General features: G+C 38.1%; 1 protein-coding gene across 15 annotated transcripts in view; it reads right to left on the reverse strand.

Moving 5' to 3' along the window:
• LOC136985016 (homeobox protein cut-like 1) overlaps nucleotides 1-23,517 on the reverse strand; it is a 223,805-nt gene that overhangs the window by 98,284 nt on the left and 102,004 nt on the right. For 13 of the 15 annotated variants that reach the window (XM_067282196.1, XM_067282194.1, XM_067282181.1 and 10 more), the window contains one exon: nucleotides 8,975-9,112. In XM_067282196.1, coding sequence (XP_067138297.1) covers nucleotides 8,975-9,112 — 138 coding nt within the window. Of the gene's footprint in view, nucleotides 1-8,974; nucleotides 9,113-9,574; nucleotides 9,741-18,555; nucleotides 18,653-23,517 lie in introns of those variants that run through there. The other 2 variants (XM_067282193.1, XM_067282189.1) reach the window with 2 other exon arrangements.

The raw sequence follows: 23,517 nt of genomic DNA on the forward strand, positions 1-23,517 counted from the left end.
GTGGGAGGGGACAGACGATCGACCATAATTCACTGGCAGAGCGAACTTTAAATCTTTGGTGTCGTTCCGTCTGATCCGCGGTCGCTGCCGGATAACCGAAGAATGCGAATTTCTTTATTATTACAAATCGTCGGACGGTCGTCACATCGAATTAAACGCCACTGTAATAGTAGGAAAACGGTTTTGGCTCTCGGGTGACGACTTTTTTTTATATAAAGTACTTCCTTTCTTATTCGGTTTCCCTTCTTTCGCGGTCGACAATTTGTCTGACTTGTCAAAAGGATAAGAACAATCTGTCTGGAGAAAGAAACAGAAGACGGATGACGTCACGCAGTTACGGCAGGACAACCCTGGGTGATGTAACCGTGACGTCAGTTTTCCGTGTCAACCACCAGATGGCATCAGAAGCAACGGGAGCCATCATTAGGCGGAATCGTCATGGCAACGGATGGTAACCGTTTACGTCGATCGCGGCGGTTTGTGTGCCGATATGCAGATAAGTGCGTTTCTCCGTCGCCCGTTTGGCACGCGAAACGCGCAAGTTAACTGGAAAACCGCGATTAAAACCAACCTAGAAAAATGCCGAGCGCGGAAACAAGTTTCATACCAAGGTATTCTCTCGCACCTGTACATCCCCGCTCTGCCGGATGTAGGTTGGTTGGGAGAGTCCCCTCTATTGTCTGCAACAGTCGTCAGTGATTGCGCGACAATATTGGGCCAAGGACGACCAAACCGGACGTTGGATTAAAGTTCGTAAATGACTTTCGACCACCCACAACTCCTGTTTCCCGGAACTCGTTCGCTCTGATCATCCTATCTCGACACCAATCATTGCTATTCTAACGCTGATCGACTGTAGAAACACGAACTGGATTTTCCCACAAGATACGATAACGATTACGTTGTCCAACGGCACGAAGTGAGCGCGTACAGACCGACTCACCTCGACTATTAACTAGTTTAAATGTTTGGCAACACACCCGCAACCTATCTACACGCTCGTCCCCGGTTCCGTCTTGCTTCTCTCTTCTTCCAACCGCTTTACGACAGCCAAAAACATTTTTTAGCTCAGTCCACCAGACGGAGAAAAACAAACGGGAAATTTAGTCTTTTTTTCCGAACGGGGAGGGCACTCGATCACGCTACTCCGTCCGCACAACCGCCAAGGCTATTTACAACTCGTCATTGACTTAAGGACGGAAACGTTTCTTCTTTCGGTCCGTCTCTCATTGTTATTTCTCTATTCATACGACACGTGCCAATAGACAGGTTGATTTTTCGAATATCCTTTTTCCGCTCCGTGGACTCGCACACAAGAGAAGGATTTATATACCAATCGGAAGAGGAGGCATAACAAAAAGAAAAATAAAAGATTTTCCCAGTCTTAAGTTAAACAATAGCCGAGCGTGTGTATGTTTTATGCTTTTACTCCCCCCTTCTGTCCTCTCTACACGATAAAAAAAAGGTGTCGTCGGATAGCCGTGACGCTTTTCTTTACCACAGAATCTCTTGGCCGTACGCCGGTATTTAATGGGGAAAAACCGCGCGAGGACCACCCAAATAAGGCGTAAGAAAGCAATTCTTCCGATTTGTGATAACTCATTTTTTAATCGTTCGATTGTGCAATCTAACAGCCATTATTATTATATTAAAGCTATAATTATGTCGTGTTTTTCGTATTATCAATTTAAAAAGGTGAGCCGGTTCCCTTCGATTGAACGGAAAAATTTTTCCTGCTAGATTTCGTCATCGAAATAAAAAGTTTTTTCTTTTTTTTAATGAAAAAAATAAATAATAACAATAACAACAACAATAATAATATAAAAATGAAACAATAATAATAATTTCCGAAATATCGCAATAGCTATAATAGTTGGAATAATAAAAATTACTCGCTGATCCTTGAAGTGACCTAAAAAAGCAAAAGAAAAATACTACAACGGTCTATACTCTAATTCCTTGTATAAAAATGTTCGATAATGTTTGTTTTTTTTTCTTTTTACCATCGATTGTGCAACCGAAAAACGTCGATACACGTAGAGCGGGGTGGGCGATTGTGATTATTCTTCGAAAGGAAATTGCGCAAAATCTGAATTTTCTCTTCTCCTTTATCAATAGAGAGAATTTCTTACCTCATTCTGAACCGACGATAAATAATCCGTGCCCATAAGACTCTGACACGCATTACCAAGAAGAGCGAAAGTATTTACAAGGATTGAAACCGGATATTACGTCATCGGCTATATTGTGTTCTCGATCAAATTTACGATGTTAGCAATAAATTTGACGACATGTGAACGTAGTACATCTGTCACCTTGTAATTACGGTGATATAAGCAATTTGATTACTTCTATCGCCCGTCCGTCCCACGATCGGTGGCGAAAATGCGCCACGTCCACCCCGTCCGATTCGTCAAACTTTCTCTTACTACCCTCGGATGGTTAATGAATGTTTCTTTACGATCGACCTCTCTCTCTACTTCGGCTATTGGTATTAAATAGGACAATGGCGACGAGCCGAGCAGACAATGATGATGATATATCCAATCAGTGACTGGCTGACCGTCATGGCACACTGAGGTTTTACTTTCTTTATGACTTCCTGTCGTTGTGGCTGTCGTTTGGGTGCTACGAAGCGGCAAAAGTGAGCAATGTTCGAACAAGTTGATTTGCCAGATATAACTGACTTCACTTCTGCTTGAAAAAGCAATGAAAAAACGAGAAAAATTCAATGAAAACCCGCAAAAAACGGCTACGGATCTGGAGGGGAAAATCGTCTTAACAAAAAAAAAAAAAGTAAGAAAAAATACTAAAAGTGGAAGCCGGCCGATATTGGATATTGAACGAGGGGGTATTTCTGAAGAGTATTTACCTCCACTACTAGGTTCGGGTCAGTGACTGACGCCTCTCCCCTATCAGATAGCAGTTACAAACGGATATACCAGTGTGTGCATTGAATGACAAGAGGGCAATTGGGCTATTCTGCAATTTGCTAACATAATCGATTAATTAATCTGATGGAAAACTGAAATTAGAATGATAACAGATCTCTGTATCAGTAACAATCAGTTGGCATCGGCGAAACTATTTCACCAACGCGTTTCGTAACTCTAGCTATTAGATCATTACTTCCTAATTACTCGCTGTGTGCCTTAATAATAGTTAAGATAGGCCTTTCTACCTACTTACGACAACGGTTTTTTAATAATTTTATTCATCTTATTAGACTCAGTTCGATACAAAAAAGAAAAAAAAAGAAAGCAACCGCACCGATAAAAGAATGATACTGGTAAAGACCACCAAAGAGAGAGAGAGAGAGGGAGGGAGGGAAGAAAAAATTCAAATGGTTATGACTAGCTGTTTGCGGACGTATTAGTCTGGTAATTAATTTAGGAATTTTTTAACGGCAACTACTTAGTGCGTATCCTAATCGGATTTTTTCTGTATTAATCGGAGACCATTAAAAAATGCTACTAAATAAACAACCATAAAGGGAACATACCTTAAATGTAATTATCAAATGGAAGCTGGCATATAAGAGTAACTATTTAACAAAAATTCTTGCAGGATTTAAAAAAAATTATTTTTCTGTTTTTTTTAATATTTTTACACCAATGTGTTATGTCGATAAATTTTAGAACCTCTCTCTTTTGACCTCTTCCTAAGTGGGTATGAAACTTCAGCAGCCAGGACCAGACTAATCTTTATATCGAACACGACAGCTTAGTTATTTTTTGTTTATTCTAAATCCCGTCGATTTATTTCCACCAAAAAAAAAAAAAAAATTCCAAACCGGAACCATAAATAAAATCAAATTTATTTCTTCGTATTACAAGATTAACGACCGTCGGTGGCTAAAATGTCAAAAAAACAAGCGACAAATATTTACAAAGATACGAAATTTTCGAGCCCACAAAGTGTCGAGTACCTTTAATTCCGCCTCCGATAACATCATTTATAAAGTATCACGGCGCTTCCGCGTCAACTGCAGACTCGTGTTTTATAGTTCACACCAAAAGATAAAAACCTTCCTAAACCAAAAATTAATCCCGCACATTGTTGTCGGTCAGAAACGGACAAGTCGCGGAGCAACGGAAGTTATCTCTACTTCAATCACGTCCCGTTGTCCTCAAATCGCTTAAACCATTTATCATCGGTCTTCAACCTTTATCCCTCTCGATTTAAAAGTCCTACTTCGCAACTCTTGTATACCTGCTTTTCAAACGGGACAAGATATCGACGCTAGCCAGTGGCCCCGTTTACGTTGTCAACATTCGGATGCTGTGCGGGTATATATGTGTGTGTGTGGGAATATGTTCGAAGTCGACCCAAAAGGGTTATTGTTCCTTCTAACAATAACCACGATTTATTTTGGAATTGACCATCCTCTATAACGACTTCTACGCCATTTTTTTTTTTTCTTCTTCCTATCGTAAACAATCATAAAAGTTTCAGGCGTGCAGTTATCATTATTATTGTTCATCGCTTTTCGATGGTTTAGATATTTTAGCGAAGTCTGCAAAGGTTTTAAATATTGCAGGAAAACAAAATATCCTTTAAGTCTTAACAACCATTTATCTCTTTGTTTTATTTTCCGTCTTTTTTTTTAAAAAACGTAGGATTTTTCTCAGAGACAACAACACAATAGCTTTAATGATTATCACCTCTGCAAAATTGAAAGAAGTGAACTGCGGGGAAAATGATGTTTTTCTCTTCTTGACCTCAATTTGTAGTTCGGAGGTCATCAGCTGACTTCATAATGTCCCAGAAAACGAACGTGCAAAAATTATGGCTCGAGTTTATTTTAATTTATTGATTCGCAAATAAATTCAACAAAACTGTGCATTGACTAAATTAGGAAGTTAGCCTAAATACCGATTCCACAAAGTGAGATATGGAGACTAACAATAGATATCTGGTATCACTCGTCGTTCTAGGAATATGCGATATTTTTAAATATCATATATATATATATATATGACTATTTGGACTCTTATCGAAATTAAAATCTCGGGGACCATTTACTAAATTTCATATAAAAAATTTCCGTTTATAAATATTAGAAGAATCAGTTAACGCGATAGATTCCGATGGCAGATAATAGAAATTTATAAAGGTTACTCCGGAATTTAAAGTTGATAACGGATTATTAGACTTTTTAAAAACTAATTAGTCATAATGCACACACTTTTGGTATGTTTAGTGAAAATTAGCAAGTATTAATACCGATATATTTGATGTCGGTAGTTCGTTCTCGATGCAGAACCTCATTGAGGAAACCAATCACGTCCCAACCTGGATACCAAGTAGAGTCATCAAAGTGTCAGAACAGAAAACAAATCGTGACGGGGTCTCGAACGTTCACGAAACACACCCACTTTGTCCAGGAAGTGTCATCTTTTTACCACATGCGGTCAGAATGTCAACCATTGCGATGGTCAACCAGGGTGGAGCGTTGCCCTTAGAAATAGGACGAATTAGGCTTTTGATATATACAAGGAAGCTATCCTATTTAATATTTTGTCTCACGATCTTTTTTTTAACGAGTCAATGTTTATTATAGCTTTGCAAATCATGTTTTTTCTTCTTCTTCTTCGCTTTAAATTTTGAGATAATAGTCAAAGCGAATTCAACAAGTGTTTCAATTACTTCGGGAATCATTTACTGTCCTAGTTTTCATCCAATAGATTATACCATTTAATGGGCAAATCTGCAGTTTTTTTAAACTCAAACGATCCTGGAAAGTATAATATTATACGGGAAAATAACCTAAATTGTCATAAATCAACCTGAGAGAATTTATGTTTTTTTTTCTTCTAAAAACTCGAACGATTCGATCGACATTTTGACTTCATCCTTTTATAAATTTAGTTACGGTTTTGGAAAGTGGGACTATTATTTTTAGTTTGAGAGAAAATTAGGCTAATTTTTTAAAATAGGACTTTTTATTTTATTTTTAAATCTATATAATGTTATTATCTTTTTTTAACTGCCACGAGCGATTGGCTCCTTTGTTTTTCGTTTAAAAAATGAGGTGATAAAGACGACAACCGGTCGGGTTATAAAACGTAAAAAATGAACAATATCAGTTGAGAGTAAGTGGAAAACAGTGGCCGATGATTTAATATTTTAATTAATTCTAATTAATTAACGGCTTTTAAACGCCAACAAGTCCAACTTTTATAAATACAATCCAAACTAATTAGGCTATTAAGAATTCAGTGAGTTGAAGTTTCCTAACGTTTCTAAACGGTGTCAGATAGAAAATTTACCTAGCAGAGAACGATCCTGTCAAAACATCGCCTATAATCAAGTGTGTATAAGGAGCAGCGACTCGTTGGCTACTTAGCTTAGACATGGCCTACATCTTCACACCTGACACTTAAATTACATGGCTGGAGACGGACAGGGCGGTTAAATTCTACTCGATGACTTCAAAGTCACGTTTCTCAACACAAAACCTTTTGCAGCAGAGCTCTACCGGAAAAACTCCTCCCTTTTTTAGAAGGCAAATGATTCTTTCTTAGAGATTTGCTTCTGTCAATGCACTCTGACGACTACAAAATGTTTTCTCCGCATGTAATGCTAAAATACAGCTGTACAAATGCAGTTGCTTTTTAGAAAAACTGTAAGCGTGAAAAATCAAATTCCCTGCAGACAAATTATCCCAGGAAAGTTAAAAATAATCAAGTTAATTTTCATTTACTTTATCCCAATATTTATTTGTTTATTTTTTGAGCTGTCATTTTTTTCCTTTACACAAAAATTAAATCGAATACACATTCAGTACTTAAACAGTAACGGAATGAAGAAATGAGATAGCCTTAAAACAGATTTTTGTCTTTATAATATAATTCTAATAAGGCATAATTGCGTTTCTAAGATATTAAGAGGAAGTATTATCGTGATAAATTGTATAAAGACGGAGCAAAATTAACAATTGCATAGGCAGAGAAAAAAAGAAAGGAGGCATGATAAATATTACTTGATCCGCAACAGGATAAGTGGCAAAGATGAGAAACTGACAGCAGAATAACAGATTATGCTCGGGGAATTATTTTAAGATGAAATGATTAACAATTCCCATCAAAGCTCGTGTGGTTTGTGTTAACAATTTTATCATCTTTCATAGCTATACCAGGACGTTAATTTCTAAATATCACATCTCGAAATTTCCTATAAAATGCTATAAATCTTTCTTTAGCAGGGTTTAAGCCTAGTAGGCCACCTGCTTGTAATAAAATTTATTAGTTGGCCTATATCGGTGAGAGAAGGAACCGAAATAAAATGTGCCCAGTAGACTCTTTTTTATATCTAGAAATCTGAGAATATTTTTACAGCTTGCACTATTTTTGGAAATGGGAATCTTAGGAATATGAAATAGTCTGGAAATATGCCTAGATTCAGCATGTTTATTAATGAAACATGTTCACAAATTTGCTTGTTTCTCTCGCTATCTTAATTAATATACCCAAATCTTCAGATGTAGTCCAAATAAATTATTTTTACTCTATTTATTGTTAAAAAAAGAAGCGTTAGAAATTGATAACAGGTTTTTAACCGGCTTCCTATAAACTAGAATGAAATCTAATTTAGAATTTTAAGATCGTATTGTGATCAATCACGCATCAGGATAGCAACAATAATTAATAATTATGTTAATTCGTAATTAAAGCAAATTGTTCGCGCATTCCCATACACGACGCTGTACCAAAAACAAAGGAATCTCGACCAACTCGATTCCTTTGACCCCCTTTCAGTTTCATCATCCCAGATTGTACTTTCGAAAAATGGTAACGGAAACGACCTTTCGTGCAACATTCTTTTTTTTCCTTCACTCTCAATCGTGTATTGTCAATATAGTTCGGTTTAAAAGCGTATTTCATTCTTATCAACAAACCGGAGCGTATTTTTATTTTATTATTATTATTTTTTAACGGCACAACTTTCTCCATAAACATTACACAATGTCTATTAAAAGAATATAGTTAATTCCTATCATTTCCGGGATTTATGTTAAAAATAAATAATAGAAATTCTTAAGTCTATTCCTAAATTTATCAAATGTATCGACGAAGGTCCCTTTGATTGTAACCGAGTAAACAGTTTGATTGATCCATTCATTAGACTTGAATTCATCGTGATGGTTCGTTGGTGCTCGGCTCGCCTCTTCCGAAATACATAATATTGAATTCGAGGCTAATTTAACCACCCACGATCTTTTCATTTCGGCCGCTTATCATCTAAACATTTCCTTTAAATCACACGATTTTCCGAGACAACTTTTATCAAGATGTTGGAAGCTTTCTTTGTCAGTAAGAAAAATCGGAAATCTCAATAATCGTATCGCATTAAAGGCGTCTATTCAATAGACCGATATGTATTGGTGAGGTCACGTACGAGTCGACAGTCGAGCTTCAAAAGAGAAGCTTGATTAGCTGCAAGTGGGAATCGCTCGTCGTCTTCGTCCGATGTTGGGATGCGAGAGCTGAGGTGAAGTGGCTGTTGACGCTATTGGAGCGTCGACCTAATATTGAGAACGTGAGGAGAAGTGGAGTACTCCATCAAGTCCCGCTTGAAGATTGTCCGGTGTCAATATTCAGTTGACAGGAGCGAACGTTATTGATTCCAGAGGCTGAAGTGGTCGCCTTCAGGCTCTGTCCTTTCCAATAGTGGAGGACGCCGTGTTAGGGGGATGAGGATTTTTAAGTGCGCCTATTGATACGGAGAGAGGTGTCATTGGTTGTGTCGATGCGAATTTTTTATCCGGCCGCCAACCGCCGAGAAAAAAAAGAAAAAAAAGCGTGTAAGGCAGCAGGTGCATATCTTCTTTTTTATCAATAACATTGTGGCGTTTAATCGCTTTTCCAACAAATCCCAGCCGGTTACACGGTTATATATATATATATATATTTCATTAAGAATTATAAAAATATTTTTTCTAAATGATAATTACAGATAATAAAATATTTACCTTGATTTTTGACCTCCTTAAATTCTTGATTGTAATCTTTTAATGTTTCTCGCAGTTGTCGGTTCTCTATCTCTAAGTCTTGAGTTCGCATAGCTCGCTGCTGGATGGAAAGACAGTGCTCCAAACTGGGCACGGGGTCTGTAAGATAAAAAAGAATGGAACTTTTTTAACATTCGTTAATTCCGACCATTAAATACATCATACCGTTTTAAGAGTGAATCGAAAATAAGGAAGATGATTCGAGATGCGATTTCTGTTTTTTCAATAAGAGACAGCGATTAAGTAAATCAAAATTAGTGAAATATCACTTCTCACATCTGTATTATATCGCACGTGACAAGCAGAAACAATTACGAATAGAAGCAGTCATTTGCGGGTTGACTTTGTAGATTTTTTTCCTTTTAATTATTGAGAATGATGATCTAGAATATATTTTTTCGAAAAATTGAAAAATGTGAGAGAAGAGGAGAGAAACAAAAAGAAATCGTCAAAAATTCCTTTATTTAGCTAACATCCAAGCTTATTTTCGGAAGAAAACTCGAATTCACCTATCAGATTGCGAATGCCAATAAAAACTAAAAAAAAAAAAGACATACTTACAAGCATCAGATGCTTGTCATTTTAGAGAGAAAGCCGGGCAAAATCCATAGTTATTGTGTAGTATGTACATCACCCCCAGCAACACGGTGATGAATCCCAGCGCACGGTCGGTCTCCGGTGGTGATGGCATGGCGCACTCACCCGCCCGAGGCTCGCCTCGCACTGCACACCACCGACGCCACTTTCAATTACCCAGCCACCGACGGCAAATCCCACAAGATGGCGCTCGCACACGTGACAAATGATGGTGCTTCAATCTGCAGTGCCCCCACTCCCCCGTTCGTGTCGCCGTCCGCCGGAGATGAAAAGATGGGGCAGGGCCATCCACTAGGAGGCCATTGTTTTGTTATGTGCCTCCCGCACCGCGTTTAAACAGCGACTCGATTCCTCCGCTCCTTTCGCCCCCCTGGAATCGACCGAGGGAAGGGGTCGGACATCGCCACCTCCCCGGTTAAAAAACCCCCGTTATTAGTTCCCACAAGATCCACTAGACGGAGCAACCGGGTTTCCGATTCAAAGTGGAGTAATTTGTCTGTGCGGCAGATAACCGCTCGCTACTGGGAATTGCTAGAGTGGTTAGTTGGAGAATTAACGCCGATAAGCTGTAGATACCTAACCTTTTAGCGGTGCAACATCGCAGAAGCAAATTGGGTACACGCGCCTCCACTCTGTCCCAACGGGAAGTTTTACATTTTTTTACTTTCCAACAACGGATCCTACGAACTTCCCACTAGAGGACGGTTATTTTCAATTACAATAAAACTAATTAAATGGCAATTTATAACGACCTGCGCTTACTAAATCATAGAAAATTTAAGATATCAATACATTACTAACTATTTAAATTACCGACATTAAATTTATACAGTAAATGCTTGTCGACTGTCGGAACTTTAACGATAAAACGAAACCGAGCATTCGGCACAGTACAGTAAAAGGAATTCAGAGACGACGAGAAGAAAAGTTAATGTATGATAAACCACTGCATTGTTCAACAGTTTAAAATGTTTTTTAAACAAAAGCGAGAGAAGGAGAGGGAAACTTCCGCTATCGAACAAGATAAAAAAAACCATCACCGTTACCTGTACAAGTTAAGCATCCAGCCCGAGGCAAATTACAAATACCCGCAGCAATGATGAGACTTAGGAATGAGCAGAGCGGATTTAAACGTCATGTGCGGTTTATAGTTAGTTAGATGCAGAGAATTATCTACGATGATTTCACTGCTTACTAGACTACGAAAAAAAGCACAGATTTGCTCAACCGAATGACCCTGTTAGTCCATCCGTACACAGGTGCACAATGGGTGAATTTTAACATCCACACCCTTTCTCTTTCTGTGAGCTTTACTATCTCATCCGTCGGACCCATTTTCCAACGGAGAGTAAAAGTTCCACGTTGTGTCAGTCACGTGATCCAATTTGTTTTACTCCGTAAATAGGAAGGTTCAATTTATTGCTTGGCCATATTTTTTATTATTGTTCCTTTTATTATTGTTATTATTATTTACGTTTTACTAATGGGGTTTAGCTCGTTCTCTTCTCCCCTCCCTCGGCCCTATTAAGAAAGCGCGATAATCCGGCCACCGAATCAAAATGCATTGTAACTTTACTAATGGAGGTGAATAACCCATCCGTTAATGGCGATTTATCCGTCCCATAACATGTCGCAGCAGGTGTTGGACACGAACTCGTCCACCACCAACTAACCATTTGTCATCAAGACGATAGCTGCAGGTGTCAAGACCTGGGAAATCTCCTGTTATTTCCTTATACGAGTAGAAATAAATTATCAGTGAGCTAATTGAAACATGCAACTTCCTTCAACTTCTACGTTCCCTGAAGGCAAATCGTAGAAAAAAGAGATAGAAAAACTCGATTCGACCAAGTCGAGCAAAAGGAGAAAAAAAGGGAGGTGTTAATCTAGTATCTTTCTAATTACCAATTATAGAGTCCAATTTTAGCAACGTGCGCAGCAATTTCACTGAATAATTGATGGAAAGTTCCATTATAGAAGGGTTAGTGAAATTAGTCTATCACCAATAGCGGATAGCGGACAGAAAGGTCTGAAAGATAGAATGAAGTAAAACTGACAAGGCTAGTGCGAAAAGAAGAGTTTGGAATTCCACTAAGCAACAGGCGCCTAAATGCTACAAGGGAACTTCGAATGAAAATGAGGCAGCGGCAGAGAACAGGAAAGGGGGCTGACAGTCCCATATTTCATCCACACTCCACTAGTATCAGCTGTAGTAGAGAGTTGCAGTATTCTCTCGCTGCCAAATGATTGAGCATAGCCAAATTGGAGAGCTGCTGGCACAAAGCTGAGAACGGGAGAAAAGAAGGAGGGTTCCAGTGAATCACTAATGACAATTTTAGTTCTGTCTAAGTCAGGTTGGCATGGCAGCAGGTAAAACAAATGTACTGCTTCAGACTCGTTTTATAGCAGGCTACCACTACTAGAGCCAAAATACTTCTCATTCGCAAGTAGACATTTTCCTCGGTTTAATGCTACGGAAGTAGAATCTGGCACGTGATTATACAAAGAGAATAATGAAAAACTTTTATAAAGAGATTTATTATTTATCTTTTATCTACAAATGACGGATGTTGACGAATTTCCCCCTCTTTTCCGCCGTCGATTGATAGTGGGTTTGTAGGTATAACGTCACACATCGCGAAGAATGGGAAAAGTAGGTCTTCCCTTCTGGTTCGCTTGAAACGAAATCGGTTGACCTCGTGCGTTGAAAAGGAATTTCTAGTGAAAGCGAAAGGAACGACGATGATTGACAGATAGTGCGTTGCAAAGCCAGTTAAAGGCAGCCAAGGCAGATAAGAACGCATTTATTAAAACGAAGGACTAAGAGGTGGCTAGCGCTGGGCAGAAGTGTTTGGTTAAACCTGTTTAAATTGTTTTAGGCTATATACCCGGCCGCACTCCATCTCCCCCGCTTTAGATGTCAGAATGATTTGCAATGAGGCCGCACACAAAACGGGAGAGAGTATTTTTTTTCGTGGTAGCGGAGGGAAAGGAAGACTTGCCGACTCCCAATCATTGTAGACGGCCATCGGTAGTTCGATCAATAAAAGCGACCACCTCGAGGGAAATATCTCTGACACACTGCCCGATACTAGAGCTAATGTTCTCTAATTCTGCCCTGGGGATTGGGTCTGTTTGGCCCGTTGTGTTCTAATTACCAGAACGCCGCAGTTTTTTATTCTTTCTTCTTCTAACCGTCCCCGACGTCGGAGCGAGAGGAGCAAGTATGATTAAAACAAGCCGTCTCCACGTTTACCCAATACATCAGGTTTTCATAACGACTTGGCCCCAGGTAAAAGTCGGTAGTGAGCAGCCTATTGTTACTACCAGCCCGGGGCAACACCTGACATGTTCCACCTACAATACGCTACACACAGGACAATAAAGGGTGGGGGGAACGAATCACGAAATTGCACTAAACCTCGCGGACACTCTTCTTTGATGTGGTCGCGTTGCACCACATTAGTGTGTAGATGGTTGATTAGTAAGCAAACGTTATACTACGGCACCGAAGGAATTCTCCCGCCTAACCTTCACCTAAATGTCGGCCGATTTACATTAGAAAAAAAAAGCATCTGGAAGACGAGAGCTGGTTTAAGAACGGAAGTTTTTTAAGTCTGTCCTATTAAGAAGTATGCATGGAAACACCGAGCACCTATATCTTTCACAATACGGTTGTCCCGCTACTTTTTAGTAATTACGACTTCTCGGATCCTAGCCCTACGTTTAAAACGACCGAATTAGAAGCGACTATCCAATTCGCCAGGTATCGCACCTTCATTGTCTAAGTCGAGGTTGACAGACAAACACGTTTTCCAAATTTCCGTTAACTGGTAACTCGATGTTTCTGCACCGTTGCACAGTTTTTCATTCCGTTTAAAAGAGCTCAGTCGGAAAAATGAGGAATTATATTGTCATGTGCATGGCTTACAGAATTTCATTAACCATCCTCCTGGTATTGCCCCTTTTTTCCCACCCACCCCTAAGGGTCCTTTTGGTGTTAAATCGCCCGTAGCTGATCTGACTCGACTCTTACCGGTCCCAATAAGACGGCCGAAAACCATCTGCGACCGAAGTGTCATAAAGTCCTCTTTTAAGACTAGCGGCACAACAAATGTTTAAAACTGCACTATAACATAGTTTCTTTACTTTACTGCAATATCCTCGGCGACTTGAGACGGAATGTGCAGAGGCAAGAATGCAGAGGATCCATTTAATTAAAAACACGTGCGCACCATTCCTCATACGGAGAGGTACGTAACAGCTTTACATTGTTGCGAGGGTAGGTCGCTGCCGGGTCTATAATATTGCTCGCGATGGTTGTAATTCTCACGACTGCATATTTCTCGCTACAACTTTTGTTTCCTCGCACTGACTATCCCTTCGTCCCCCGTATTCGTCCCAACAAAACCTCGAATGTAATTATTGGCGACACGGCTCCGACTTCTTTGCCAGCCACTGTCGCAGGTGAGACTCCTGGGCGTAGAGGAACATTAACGACGCCATTTAATCGCCTTAAACGTTTTTGTTAGTCGCTGCAGAAATTCGGCATTCCTCTAAACCTTTTTGGAGTTGTCGCTTTTCACCGAAAGTGTGTAATCGTCTTGGTTAAACATTTGAATCCATCGGTTCGCTTCGCCTTCATCCAGAAACTCTGTTGATTTTTTCTTTTTACTTTCAAGTCTTTCTTTCTTTTTCTTTTTTTCTTCTTTCCTGAGAGAAAGATGCGAATTTTTTCCGTAAATTTATTTGTAAAAACGCCAGCGACTCGCCATTTTTTAAAGCATAACTGATCAATAATAAGGCCTTAATTAAAGTCTGAAGCGACGTGACCTTCTCGGTTTTTCTGAGAAAGAATGACGGCAGATTAATGGAATAGATGACAGAAGTCGTCATTCTCACAATCCTTTCAATGTCACAGTAATAGGAAAAGTGTTGTAAAATAATACGCTAAAAATACAATGAAGAAAACAATAATAAATTAAAAACTTATTGTTAATTTTGCAATTAAAAAATGCGAAAAAAGTAAGCAAACAGAAAAATTTCCTAACTGAAATAATTTTATCGCTTTTCCTTCAAAATGTTTTCAATGCTAATAAATTATAGAGAAAAATACATTTATAAAAATTGTAGATAAGTTATTATTGTGTAAATAACACGGCAGCATTCGCTACGAAACGATAGAGACAAACACATAATGACAATTGCGTATAAATTTAATGCATTAATTTACACAAATTTTGTATATACAGTAATATATTGTAAATGAAATAAATCTGTTTCATTCCTATTTAAAAGAAAGTTTTAAAAATATGCGTGATGTAAGCCTAAACAAAAACGAAAGAATAAATAATGCAAGAAAGGCCTAAAGCTCATTTTTTTTAAATACTCGCTAATTATAAATGTTTGAAACCATCTCTTTCCTTATTGAATGGAACGAATGTAGACTATGGGATCTACTTTCCTTCCGTTAATTTTTGATATCTTTTAATGGAAAGGTTTTTCAGTTCGATCAAAACGGATTCCCTCTCTTATAGTACTTGACAATTTGAAAAAGATTTTCAATTTTTAAAAAATTAAGCGAGATTATAATCGTTGATAAATTGTTTCACTTCAGCATAATCTTATGGCACACTGTACTGTATTTCATTACAATCTTACGATAAGATTCAGCATGATTCGGTATAAAATACCTCAAAATCGTGAAATACACTTTATCCAATATTATACTTTAAAATAAAATGTTATACAAAAATTTTCATTTTGTAAATTAATTTTCCTGGTATTAATTGAACTATTAGAAGCCATAATAGAGTATAAAGTTAACGTAAATCGTACCAGCTATCGTGAACCAAGCTGTATTATTTAACAGTTTTTTCACCTTTCTTTAAATAATAAAATACGAAAAACTGTTCATCATGTATTATTTAAATTCGGAATCGAACGACATTAACTTCTTTTTTCTTCCCTTCAAATTTCCAAACGATATGGATCCTGCTTGGGGTAGGGCTCTAAAGTTACTTCGGAATATGTTTTGCCAATAGCGATTCATAAAAAATTTAAAATTAGTTTAAAAGCATTGTATAGCATAATCGGTATTCTATATCGGCATAAGATGAGGACTACGTGTTTTTATCGTGATCCCATGAGAAACAATGTAATCGCGAAATACACGAAGCTATACATTGTTTCTACACCCCGTAGTCTATATAATAGCGACTTAAGTGCGTGTACGTATGTTTATGCACTTAAACTGAGTATACGTACAGTACCTATATATTAATCGCATGATAAAAAGGTAATACCCCTGCCGAAATCAATGTTCGGTTTGGGCTCGTGTTAGGGGTTATCCTTCGAAAAATTTTTTTCCAACGCTTATAATTATTCGAAAAACACTTAACACCATAAATCTATTATGAACAAATAAAATCAAAATATCGTATTAAACAGACTCGACACTATTAAAGTTTGGTGACGATTTAATACACTATAACATATTTATTGCAATAACATCTATATAAAACACAGCTGTGATATAATAATACTTTAAAACGTTTATTAGTTTTGTTTCCCAATAAAAATCTAAGTAGAAAAAAAATCTGGAGCATATTCCAGTTGCTGAAATCGGGTGTTTAAAAGATAAATTTAATTGTTAACGCATCTACTATGCAGGGACAAAAATGGAATTAAAGTACAGTTATTTTAAAAACAAGATGATCAATCTGTAAATTACGAAGAAAAAAGAAGGGAGAAAGAACCGATTTTTCTGCAAATTTATGTGAAAGACATGCACTTAAATGCATTCACTCAATGCTACTACCGGATTCAATCCTCATGAATGGCCGGAAAATTTTCTCCGGTATAAAAAATTGAAGATAAAACACTGTAGCCAATATCGAATTTCGTTGAGAAATCTCTAGGCCTATAAGTGTATCTCCTTAGGTCCATTTTTATAAATCAAATTATGTGGCAAAACGCAACTGTTCGGAATTAGGATATTTTATTTTTCTGAACAGAATGGTTATGTCCGGATTGAACTCTTAATTAAACGAGGCCGAAATAAATTTCGTTCATTTAATTAAGGTTAGACTTCAAATTTTAATCTTTTTTCCTTTATGTTTAAGGGTCGGCGATGGATACAATTAAATCTCTTTCTCGCATACATAAAGAAAGAACAATTGCTTCACATTTCACTCGCCGTTTTCATACTTAAATCTTCGAAAGTATTTATCCCCCCTCAAAAAAGAAAGGAAATAACACGATATTTATATTTAGTGAATCAAAAATCAATCCGGACGAATTGTACTTTTAGAATTTTCAAATAAATATCTAATTAAAGAACGAATTTGAAAAATATTTAAATTTTCTATAAATAATGTAATTCGAACTGTCTTTCATTTCGCGTTATAAATTCCGAACGGCGTTTGCAGTCACTTAAAACAATTGCATTTTGGTTAAAATACGAGCAGAACACGGAAAGAGAGAGAGAAAGAAAGAAAAAAAAATACACGAGTGGAGAAGGTCAAAGATTCGAGACCCGCAATAAAAAGGATTTACGGTGGTAGCATTAAGGATCCTTAGATGAAAACTGATGTGGACATGATCTTTATGTTCTTAATCCGTGTCTCGATTTTCATAAAAAGGATCGATAATGTTAAAGAATTTAATGAATGACGGATAACAACAAATTTACATTACTTCTGCGATCGCATTAATATTGTTTGTTGCTTGATTTGTTTTTGTTGTTATTCTATCATCTTGATTAATTTAGCAAGTTGCATTTTTGACGCATTTTCTATTATGTTCATCGTTTTTACTTTATAAGAAATAAAATATATTAATAATGTTATATATATATACATACATTAACTAATTATATTCAGTCGTAAAAAATAATTAGTGGAAAAAACTATAGTTATTTATTTTACACTAACTAAACACGACCCATATTTTCTTCATTACTTTAACCCGGCGATAAAATTAAAACTAAAAACGTTCAGACAATGTATAGGCATTCATCAAAGTTTGGATTCTATCCTGGTAAAGCTGATGAACAAAACAGTCATTTACCAATAATAGAAACTCGACAAGATGTTACCAATATATCTCTTTTGACAGAAAAAAACTCATTCCACGTGTTTAGACAATAAAACAATGAAGTGAAAGTAGTGGGCTTATTGCTCTTATTTTATCAAACAACACGGTATAATCCTCCTTTTGTAACCGTCGTAAACTATTCTAAAATATTGCCCGACTGCATGAAAATGCTTAAGCTCACTCATTAAACGAAATTAAATAAGCATCTTCACAGTTCGGTAAAGAATAGGAGTGCGGGTAATACGTTAGCAAGAAAATAATCTTAGCAATCGAAAAAATAAAAAACTCGAAACTGACCGAAAATGTTTTTTATTCATTAAGCACAAGTCGGAAATCCGAGCGCTAAAAACCGCACGAAGAATGAGATGCGGAAGAAAATAATTTGAGCGATCGAGCAGACGGCAGGGTAAGAAAATTAAAAATTGGCCAGATAAGTCGTTGGACTTGTTAAACAAAACCCGAAATGCGAACGCGCAAACCACAGACGCAAAAGATTCCGAGAAGAAAGAACATCAAGTCGAAGAGGGGAGGAGGTGCAAAGAGAGACAGAGTGGGAGAGTAATTATTTCAGAGTCTGGAACGCTGTCAATATTTGTTGTGCAGCGATACATTTCCACAGCACATCCCCAGATGTAATAATGATATTCGGCGTGTCGGAGTACCGCGCGAGGGTTATTAAGATGGGGTGGTCGGCGACTGACATCCCACAAAACATTAAGCTCGGTTGGCAAGCTGCCATCCAAACAACACAAAAACCTACTCTTTTCAATACGCGGCAGAAGGAAAGGGGAATAAAAAAACACCACCACGGGGGACGATATTTTACTGTTGAGTAAGAACGCACCTACCTATATTAGAAGTGACCAGAGTGACCTTTCGCAACTCTCCATTTGCCGTCCGCTGGTGGCCATTATTTCGGTCATTTGGTAAATGGAATGTTTATGACGAGCAATGAAACGACTGCTCTGTGGGAATTGATTGGTTCGGCGATTGGGGAGTGAGGCGTTGTTTAACTGGTCGGTCGATCGTAAACACTCGCTCGATTCTGAGCAGTAAATCACGGACAGGCCATCCACCCGAATCTGCGTGCGAAACGGGTCAGGTGCCATGTGGCACAGGAGGGGTCCACTCCAATGAATGCTTAGGTCTGTCTGTCCCTGTTTCTAACTCTCTCTCTCTCTATAATGCACGCGAAGACTCCGCGAGTTTTAGGCTCGCGTGAACCGTCACGAGTCACGCAGACCAGGTAGTTGGTAGGGAGGGTGCAGTCGATAAAGTCGTAAAAATACTGACACACGCGGGCGTGACATCACACGTCGCGTGCATTGCTATAGTAACCGTTGCCTCTTCACTTTATCGATCGGTTCACCTCTTTTTCTAATTAATATCGCCCATTTTCGCCTTATCGATTACCTTGCTTAGACAGTAATAAAATTTAACTGGTCATTAATGCCCGTTCTTCTCGTTCGTTTGTACATCGCAACAAGATTCTAAAAATCGATTTTTTTAGCTCCGTCAGATTATTTTTGCTTGTCGAAGGCCGGATGCGTTTGGTGAAATTTTTACGATCTCCGAGGAGTCCGTTTCTTCAAAATTACTACTACTGTCCATTTTTAGAGAATAAAAATTCCGCTTCCTCCGCGTGTTTCTTTCGCTCATATACTGAATATATAAATGAAAAATCAAATTATCTTTCTCTGCTATGGAGAAAGAAATAGAAACAAAAATTTTACAACTCCTCTTCCGAGTGGTTTGAAATAAATAAATAAATAAAAACGCCAACACGAACCGACGCCGTCGTTTTGTTTCCAAACAGCTCGAATGAGTGAAAGTAAAAATGGCGCTGATTTACTTGTATCGTCTACAGATTCGTCGTAATCGATAATTGTCCTTCTCATCGACAGGTGAACTGCACAGCATCATAGGCGCCTACAAGTGGGAGAGAGATAATGACAACAGGTGGTCTGCGGCGCACCTGTGGCATATCTGCCGCTCGTTAATAGAAAAAGTGAGTAGAAATGCGAAAAAAGAAGGCCAAAAGCAGACTACGGTCACCGATAGAGGCACGGACAGTCGATACAAACGGCTGTGAGCGAAATTATTTCTACCGGTAGCGATAAGATTTGGTCGACTTCTGTGGGAACCTGGAGTACAATACCTCGTATTATTATATTACCCGGCGATAAAAGGGTTGCATTCGACTATAAAATGAATTATAATACAATCGGCCGGGCTGACGCGCTCGATAAATCGCAAATCTGAAAAGAAAGTCGCGTAAGTCGCGGACGTTAATCGGTCGGTGGGAACTAATTTCGAGAGTACAAATTCCGTAATTCGGTGTACAATAGCGTCGGATATGGGTGGCGATATACGGCGTCCCGAGAGCCAAGTGAGGTCGGTATCCCCACTTCGCGAGCCCCCGATGGCGTCTCCAATCAATGGATCTGGCGACATTACATTCATGATAGACAGCGGCAATATTTGCTGCCAGCTGTCTCGAGCGCAAATATGCCAGTCCCGGGACCGAGCGGGGGGTGAGAGCCAGATAAAAAGCTCCCCGGCTGATGGCCGGGGCATTATCCGGGGGGAAGTGGCAGAGCGGACGAGAGGATAGAAAACAGTACCGCCGGGAGTGGTAATAAACAAAATCGGGAGGGGTGAAAATAAGAGAGGAAATTTGAACCGTGCGGCACAAGTGGTAGATGGGGACGACTCCATAAAATTCGGCTCGGTTCGTAACGTGCCGATAATGGCCGGCCGTCGACTACGGCCATCTGGTTCGTCAGTCTGTTGATCGGTCAGATGAGGCCATTTAATGTAGAGAGGGGTGAAGAAGGCGGATACCCTTTATCGGTTTCGGTGCGGAGTGAGTAAGAGAGATCCGTCCCCGGGCCGTGACTTACGGGCGGTACGTCTGGTACCAGGAATTCGACCGTCAGTTCTATGCACTGACCCATTCGGTCCGCGGCAGCAATTAACTTCTCCCGACTGGCACGTAGTCAATCGGACCCCTAATTATTCCCCGAAGTGACAATTCTATACGTGATCTTGTCCGGGTTTGTTGGGCCGACTTGTTTTTCGCCGCTCAATTATTGCCCCACAAATCAATCAGATGAAGTTAGAAGACGTGTTGGCGGCTCCTTTTCAAGATCGACTCGACTCCCGTTTTTTCACTCCTTTGTCGGTGTAGTTGACCTCGGCTGGCTAAATAGCAATTCTGCTACGAACGGCGTTTCAATTACCCGCATTTGATCGTATCGTGAACAATAGAATGTTTAACAGTCTCCTTGTTTACTAAGTTTGCTTACAGCTACGACAATTAGACGACGGTGAATCAATTCACAACGTCCATATAGTTTGATATATCGCCCCGTCTCTTAAAATCTATTACGGAGACGAGTCACTAAATCTCTCTGCGCGTTTAGATAAAGTTCGAACGTGTGTCGATACGTCAAAAGCCGCCGTTTTCCACAATTCCGAGATAAACAGTCGATAATCCAGACGCTTGTGGACGTACATTTCGTGTAATGGAACGAATCTCGCTGCAGTCCGTTTTCTAATTGTGACAAATGGTTGACAATTTAATAATCGTCGACCCATCAACAGTCAACTCGTCCAGGTCGACCCAACAAATGACGAGAGGACAAAGGCGTTCGATTGTCTTACCTTCGCCGCATGCTATTAATACAGCATTGTAAATCTCCCGTTATCACAAGAGTGTTGCCAAGGTAGATACCTGATAATGGACACTTGGGTAATTGCACACGTCCACAATATACATTCAGAAAAGAGAATGTCGAGAAGTAAATTGATGGAGATAAAAGTGCCGATCGTAAGACACAGACGAAAATGCATGTTTCGTCAATAAATCGCCATAAACATAACAAAATTGGAGGATCTATCATCTTCATAAAAGCTTAATTACATCGGGTGATCGGGATCTGTAGTGTAGGGTTCGGCACCAAATGCTTATCGGTCCTCCACCAAATTAATCCGTAGCAAGTTACATTTCCCTCCCCCCAACAAATTTTAAGCGACTTTTATAATTTTGAATTCGTAAAAATACATTTTATTTGGAAACGAAAATAGTAATGCCGCGTTGCAATGTAAAGTTATCAAAACGAGAAAACTTCCATAGAGATTAGCGCTATAAAAATCATAACGATAATCCTAACGAAAAGTGATCCCACCGTTTCGCAGTTGTGAACTTTAATGCAGAACGAGAACGAAAAAGTTTTGAAAATAATTAACACAGACTAGACTTGTGCGAAATTTGTTTTAATTCAGCGCGATATTACATTAAAACGAATGTCCCATTTATAGAAAAATGACGTTCGAAGCTATGTACAAAATATTTTACCATCCAAAAAACATGATGTAGTGACAAAGAAAATTCTCGAGTTAAATGAAGCGGGACAATGTTTAGTCTGTCAATGCGTCAGTCTGTAACTTTTTCTGATCTGCTAATTATTTCTACTTTTTTTGTTCGATGATGCATCGCTGCTTTAGGTAGCATTTTTTAATATATAATTACGTTGTTTGTTTTAATTTTATTTTCCGGATCAAATTTACTTATTATCTATAACCGTCGAATTTACGCACCGACTTACGTTAGCATCTGAGCCAAGTATTTCCGATTTTTTCTTTTTTTGAAATTATAAATTCGTCTACGTATTATCGAGTAATATTTTTAGATTTAACAAGCGTTCAACTAAAAGCAAGAAGAGAATTTCCTCCCAAACAGCTCTCTCTTTATTATGGCTTTCATGTATTTATAGTATTGCGTGTTAATTTGGCCTAATGCGATCTTTCCATTACGCAATTAATATTTCATACATTCAAGAAAAAGAAAGAACCATCCGCATTGATACAATTACAGGAAGATATATATAATTTTAAACGAATTATGTCACATACGTCTTTATAACATCTAATTTTTCTCCATTTGTTATTTTTGGTAAGTCTGTGTTTCGTCGTCAAAATCCCGTAATTGTCCCTATACCATTCATTCAACAAATATTTAATTGTAGTTCGAGTTCTACGAAACAGCACTCTGCTCGATGCAGACTAACATTAATCTCGACAAAATACTTGATTTTAATTACGGTCGAATAATTACTTTCAAAAATAATAGGGAAAAAGACTTTGCGCCATTCTTAAATCCTAAGAATTAAGAAAGAAAAATTAATTTTTAAAAACATTTTTCGCTTGTTTAAATTGAATGATTTTAATTCCGATTAGAACTCGGTTTATATAAATCTATAAACGGAGGAAAAAAAAAATAATAATAATCTTTCAATCGATGGCATCGATGATTGAATTTCGTTTCTAGACCATTCTGACGTATTTTTGATCCGTACTAACTTATAATTAGGTAGACGATAGCGTGTCTAGTACAGAATAGTGATCAATTTTTAAATTTATTTCTGGATTTTTCGTATAATTCAATAAAAACGCATAAATTAACGACAAAAACACCAAGGCAATACAAACTCTCCAGACTATTATTAAGTAATTAAACGAGAGAAGCTAAAATAAAAAGTATTAATCATTCGACTATTATACGAGTTTATGAAATTTCTTAATAAATTTGATCCATTCGTTTACCGAAGGTAAAAAATACTTACGCAGTCGAGTCTTTATTAAATAAATAAAAAAAATAACACGCCGCATGAATGGAAAGTATTCAAGAAAAAAAAATACGCGCAACTTAGTGTATTTTATAACAATAAATAGGCTCAGCCGAATTTTTATAAGCAGAATGACTTTAAATATTTTTTAGTATTTAACAAAAAAGGAAAAATTAGAGT

The sequence above is a fragment of the Centruroides vittatus genome, unplaced genomic scaffold (genome assembly GCF_030686945.1).
Source record: "Centruroides vittatus isolate TY-2023 unplaced genomic scaffold, ASM3068694v2 contig_943, whole genome shotgun sequence".
Classification (NCBI taxonomy): Eukaryota; Metazoa; Arthropoda; class Arachnida; order Scorpiones; family Buthidae; genus Centruroides; species Centruroides vittatus.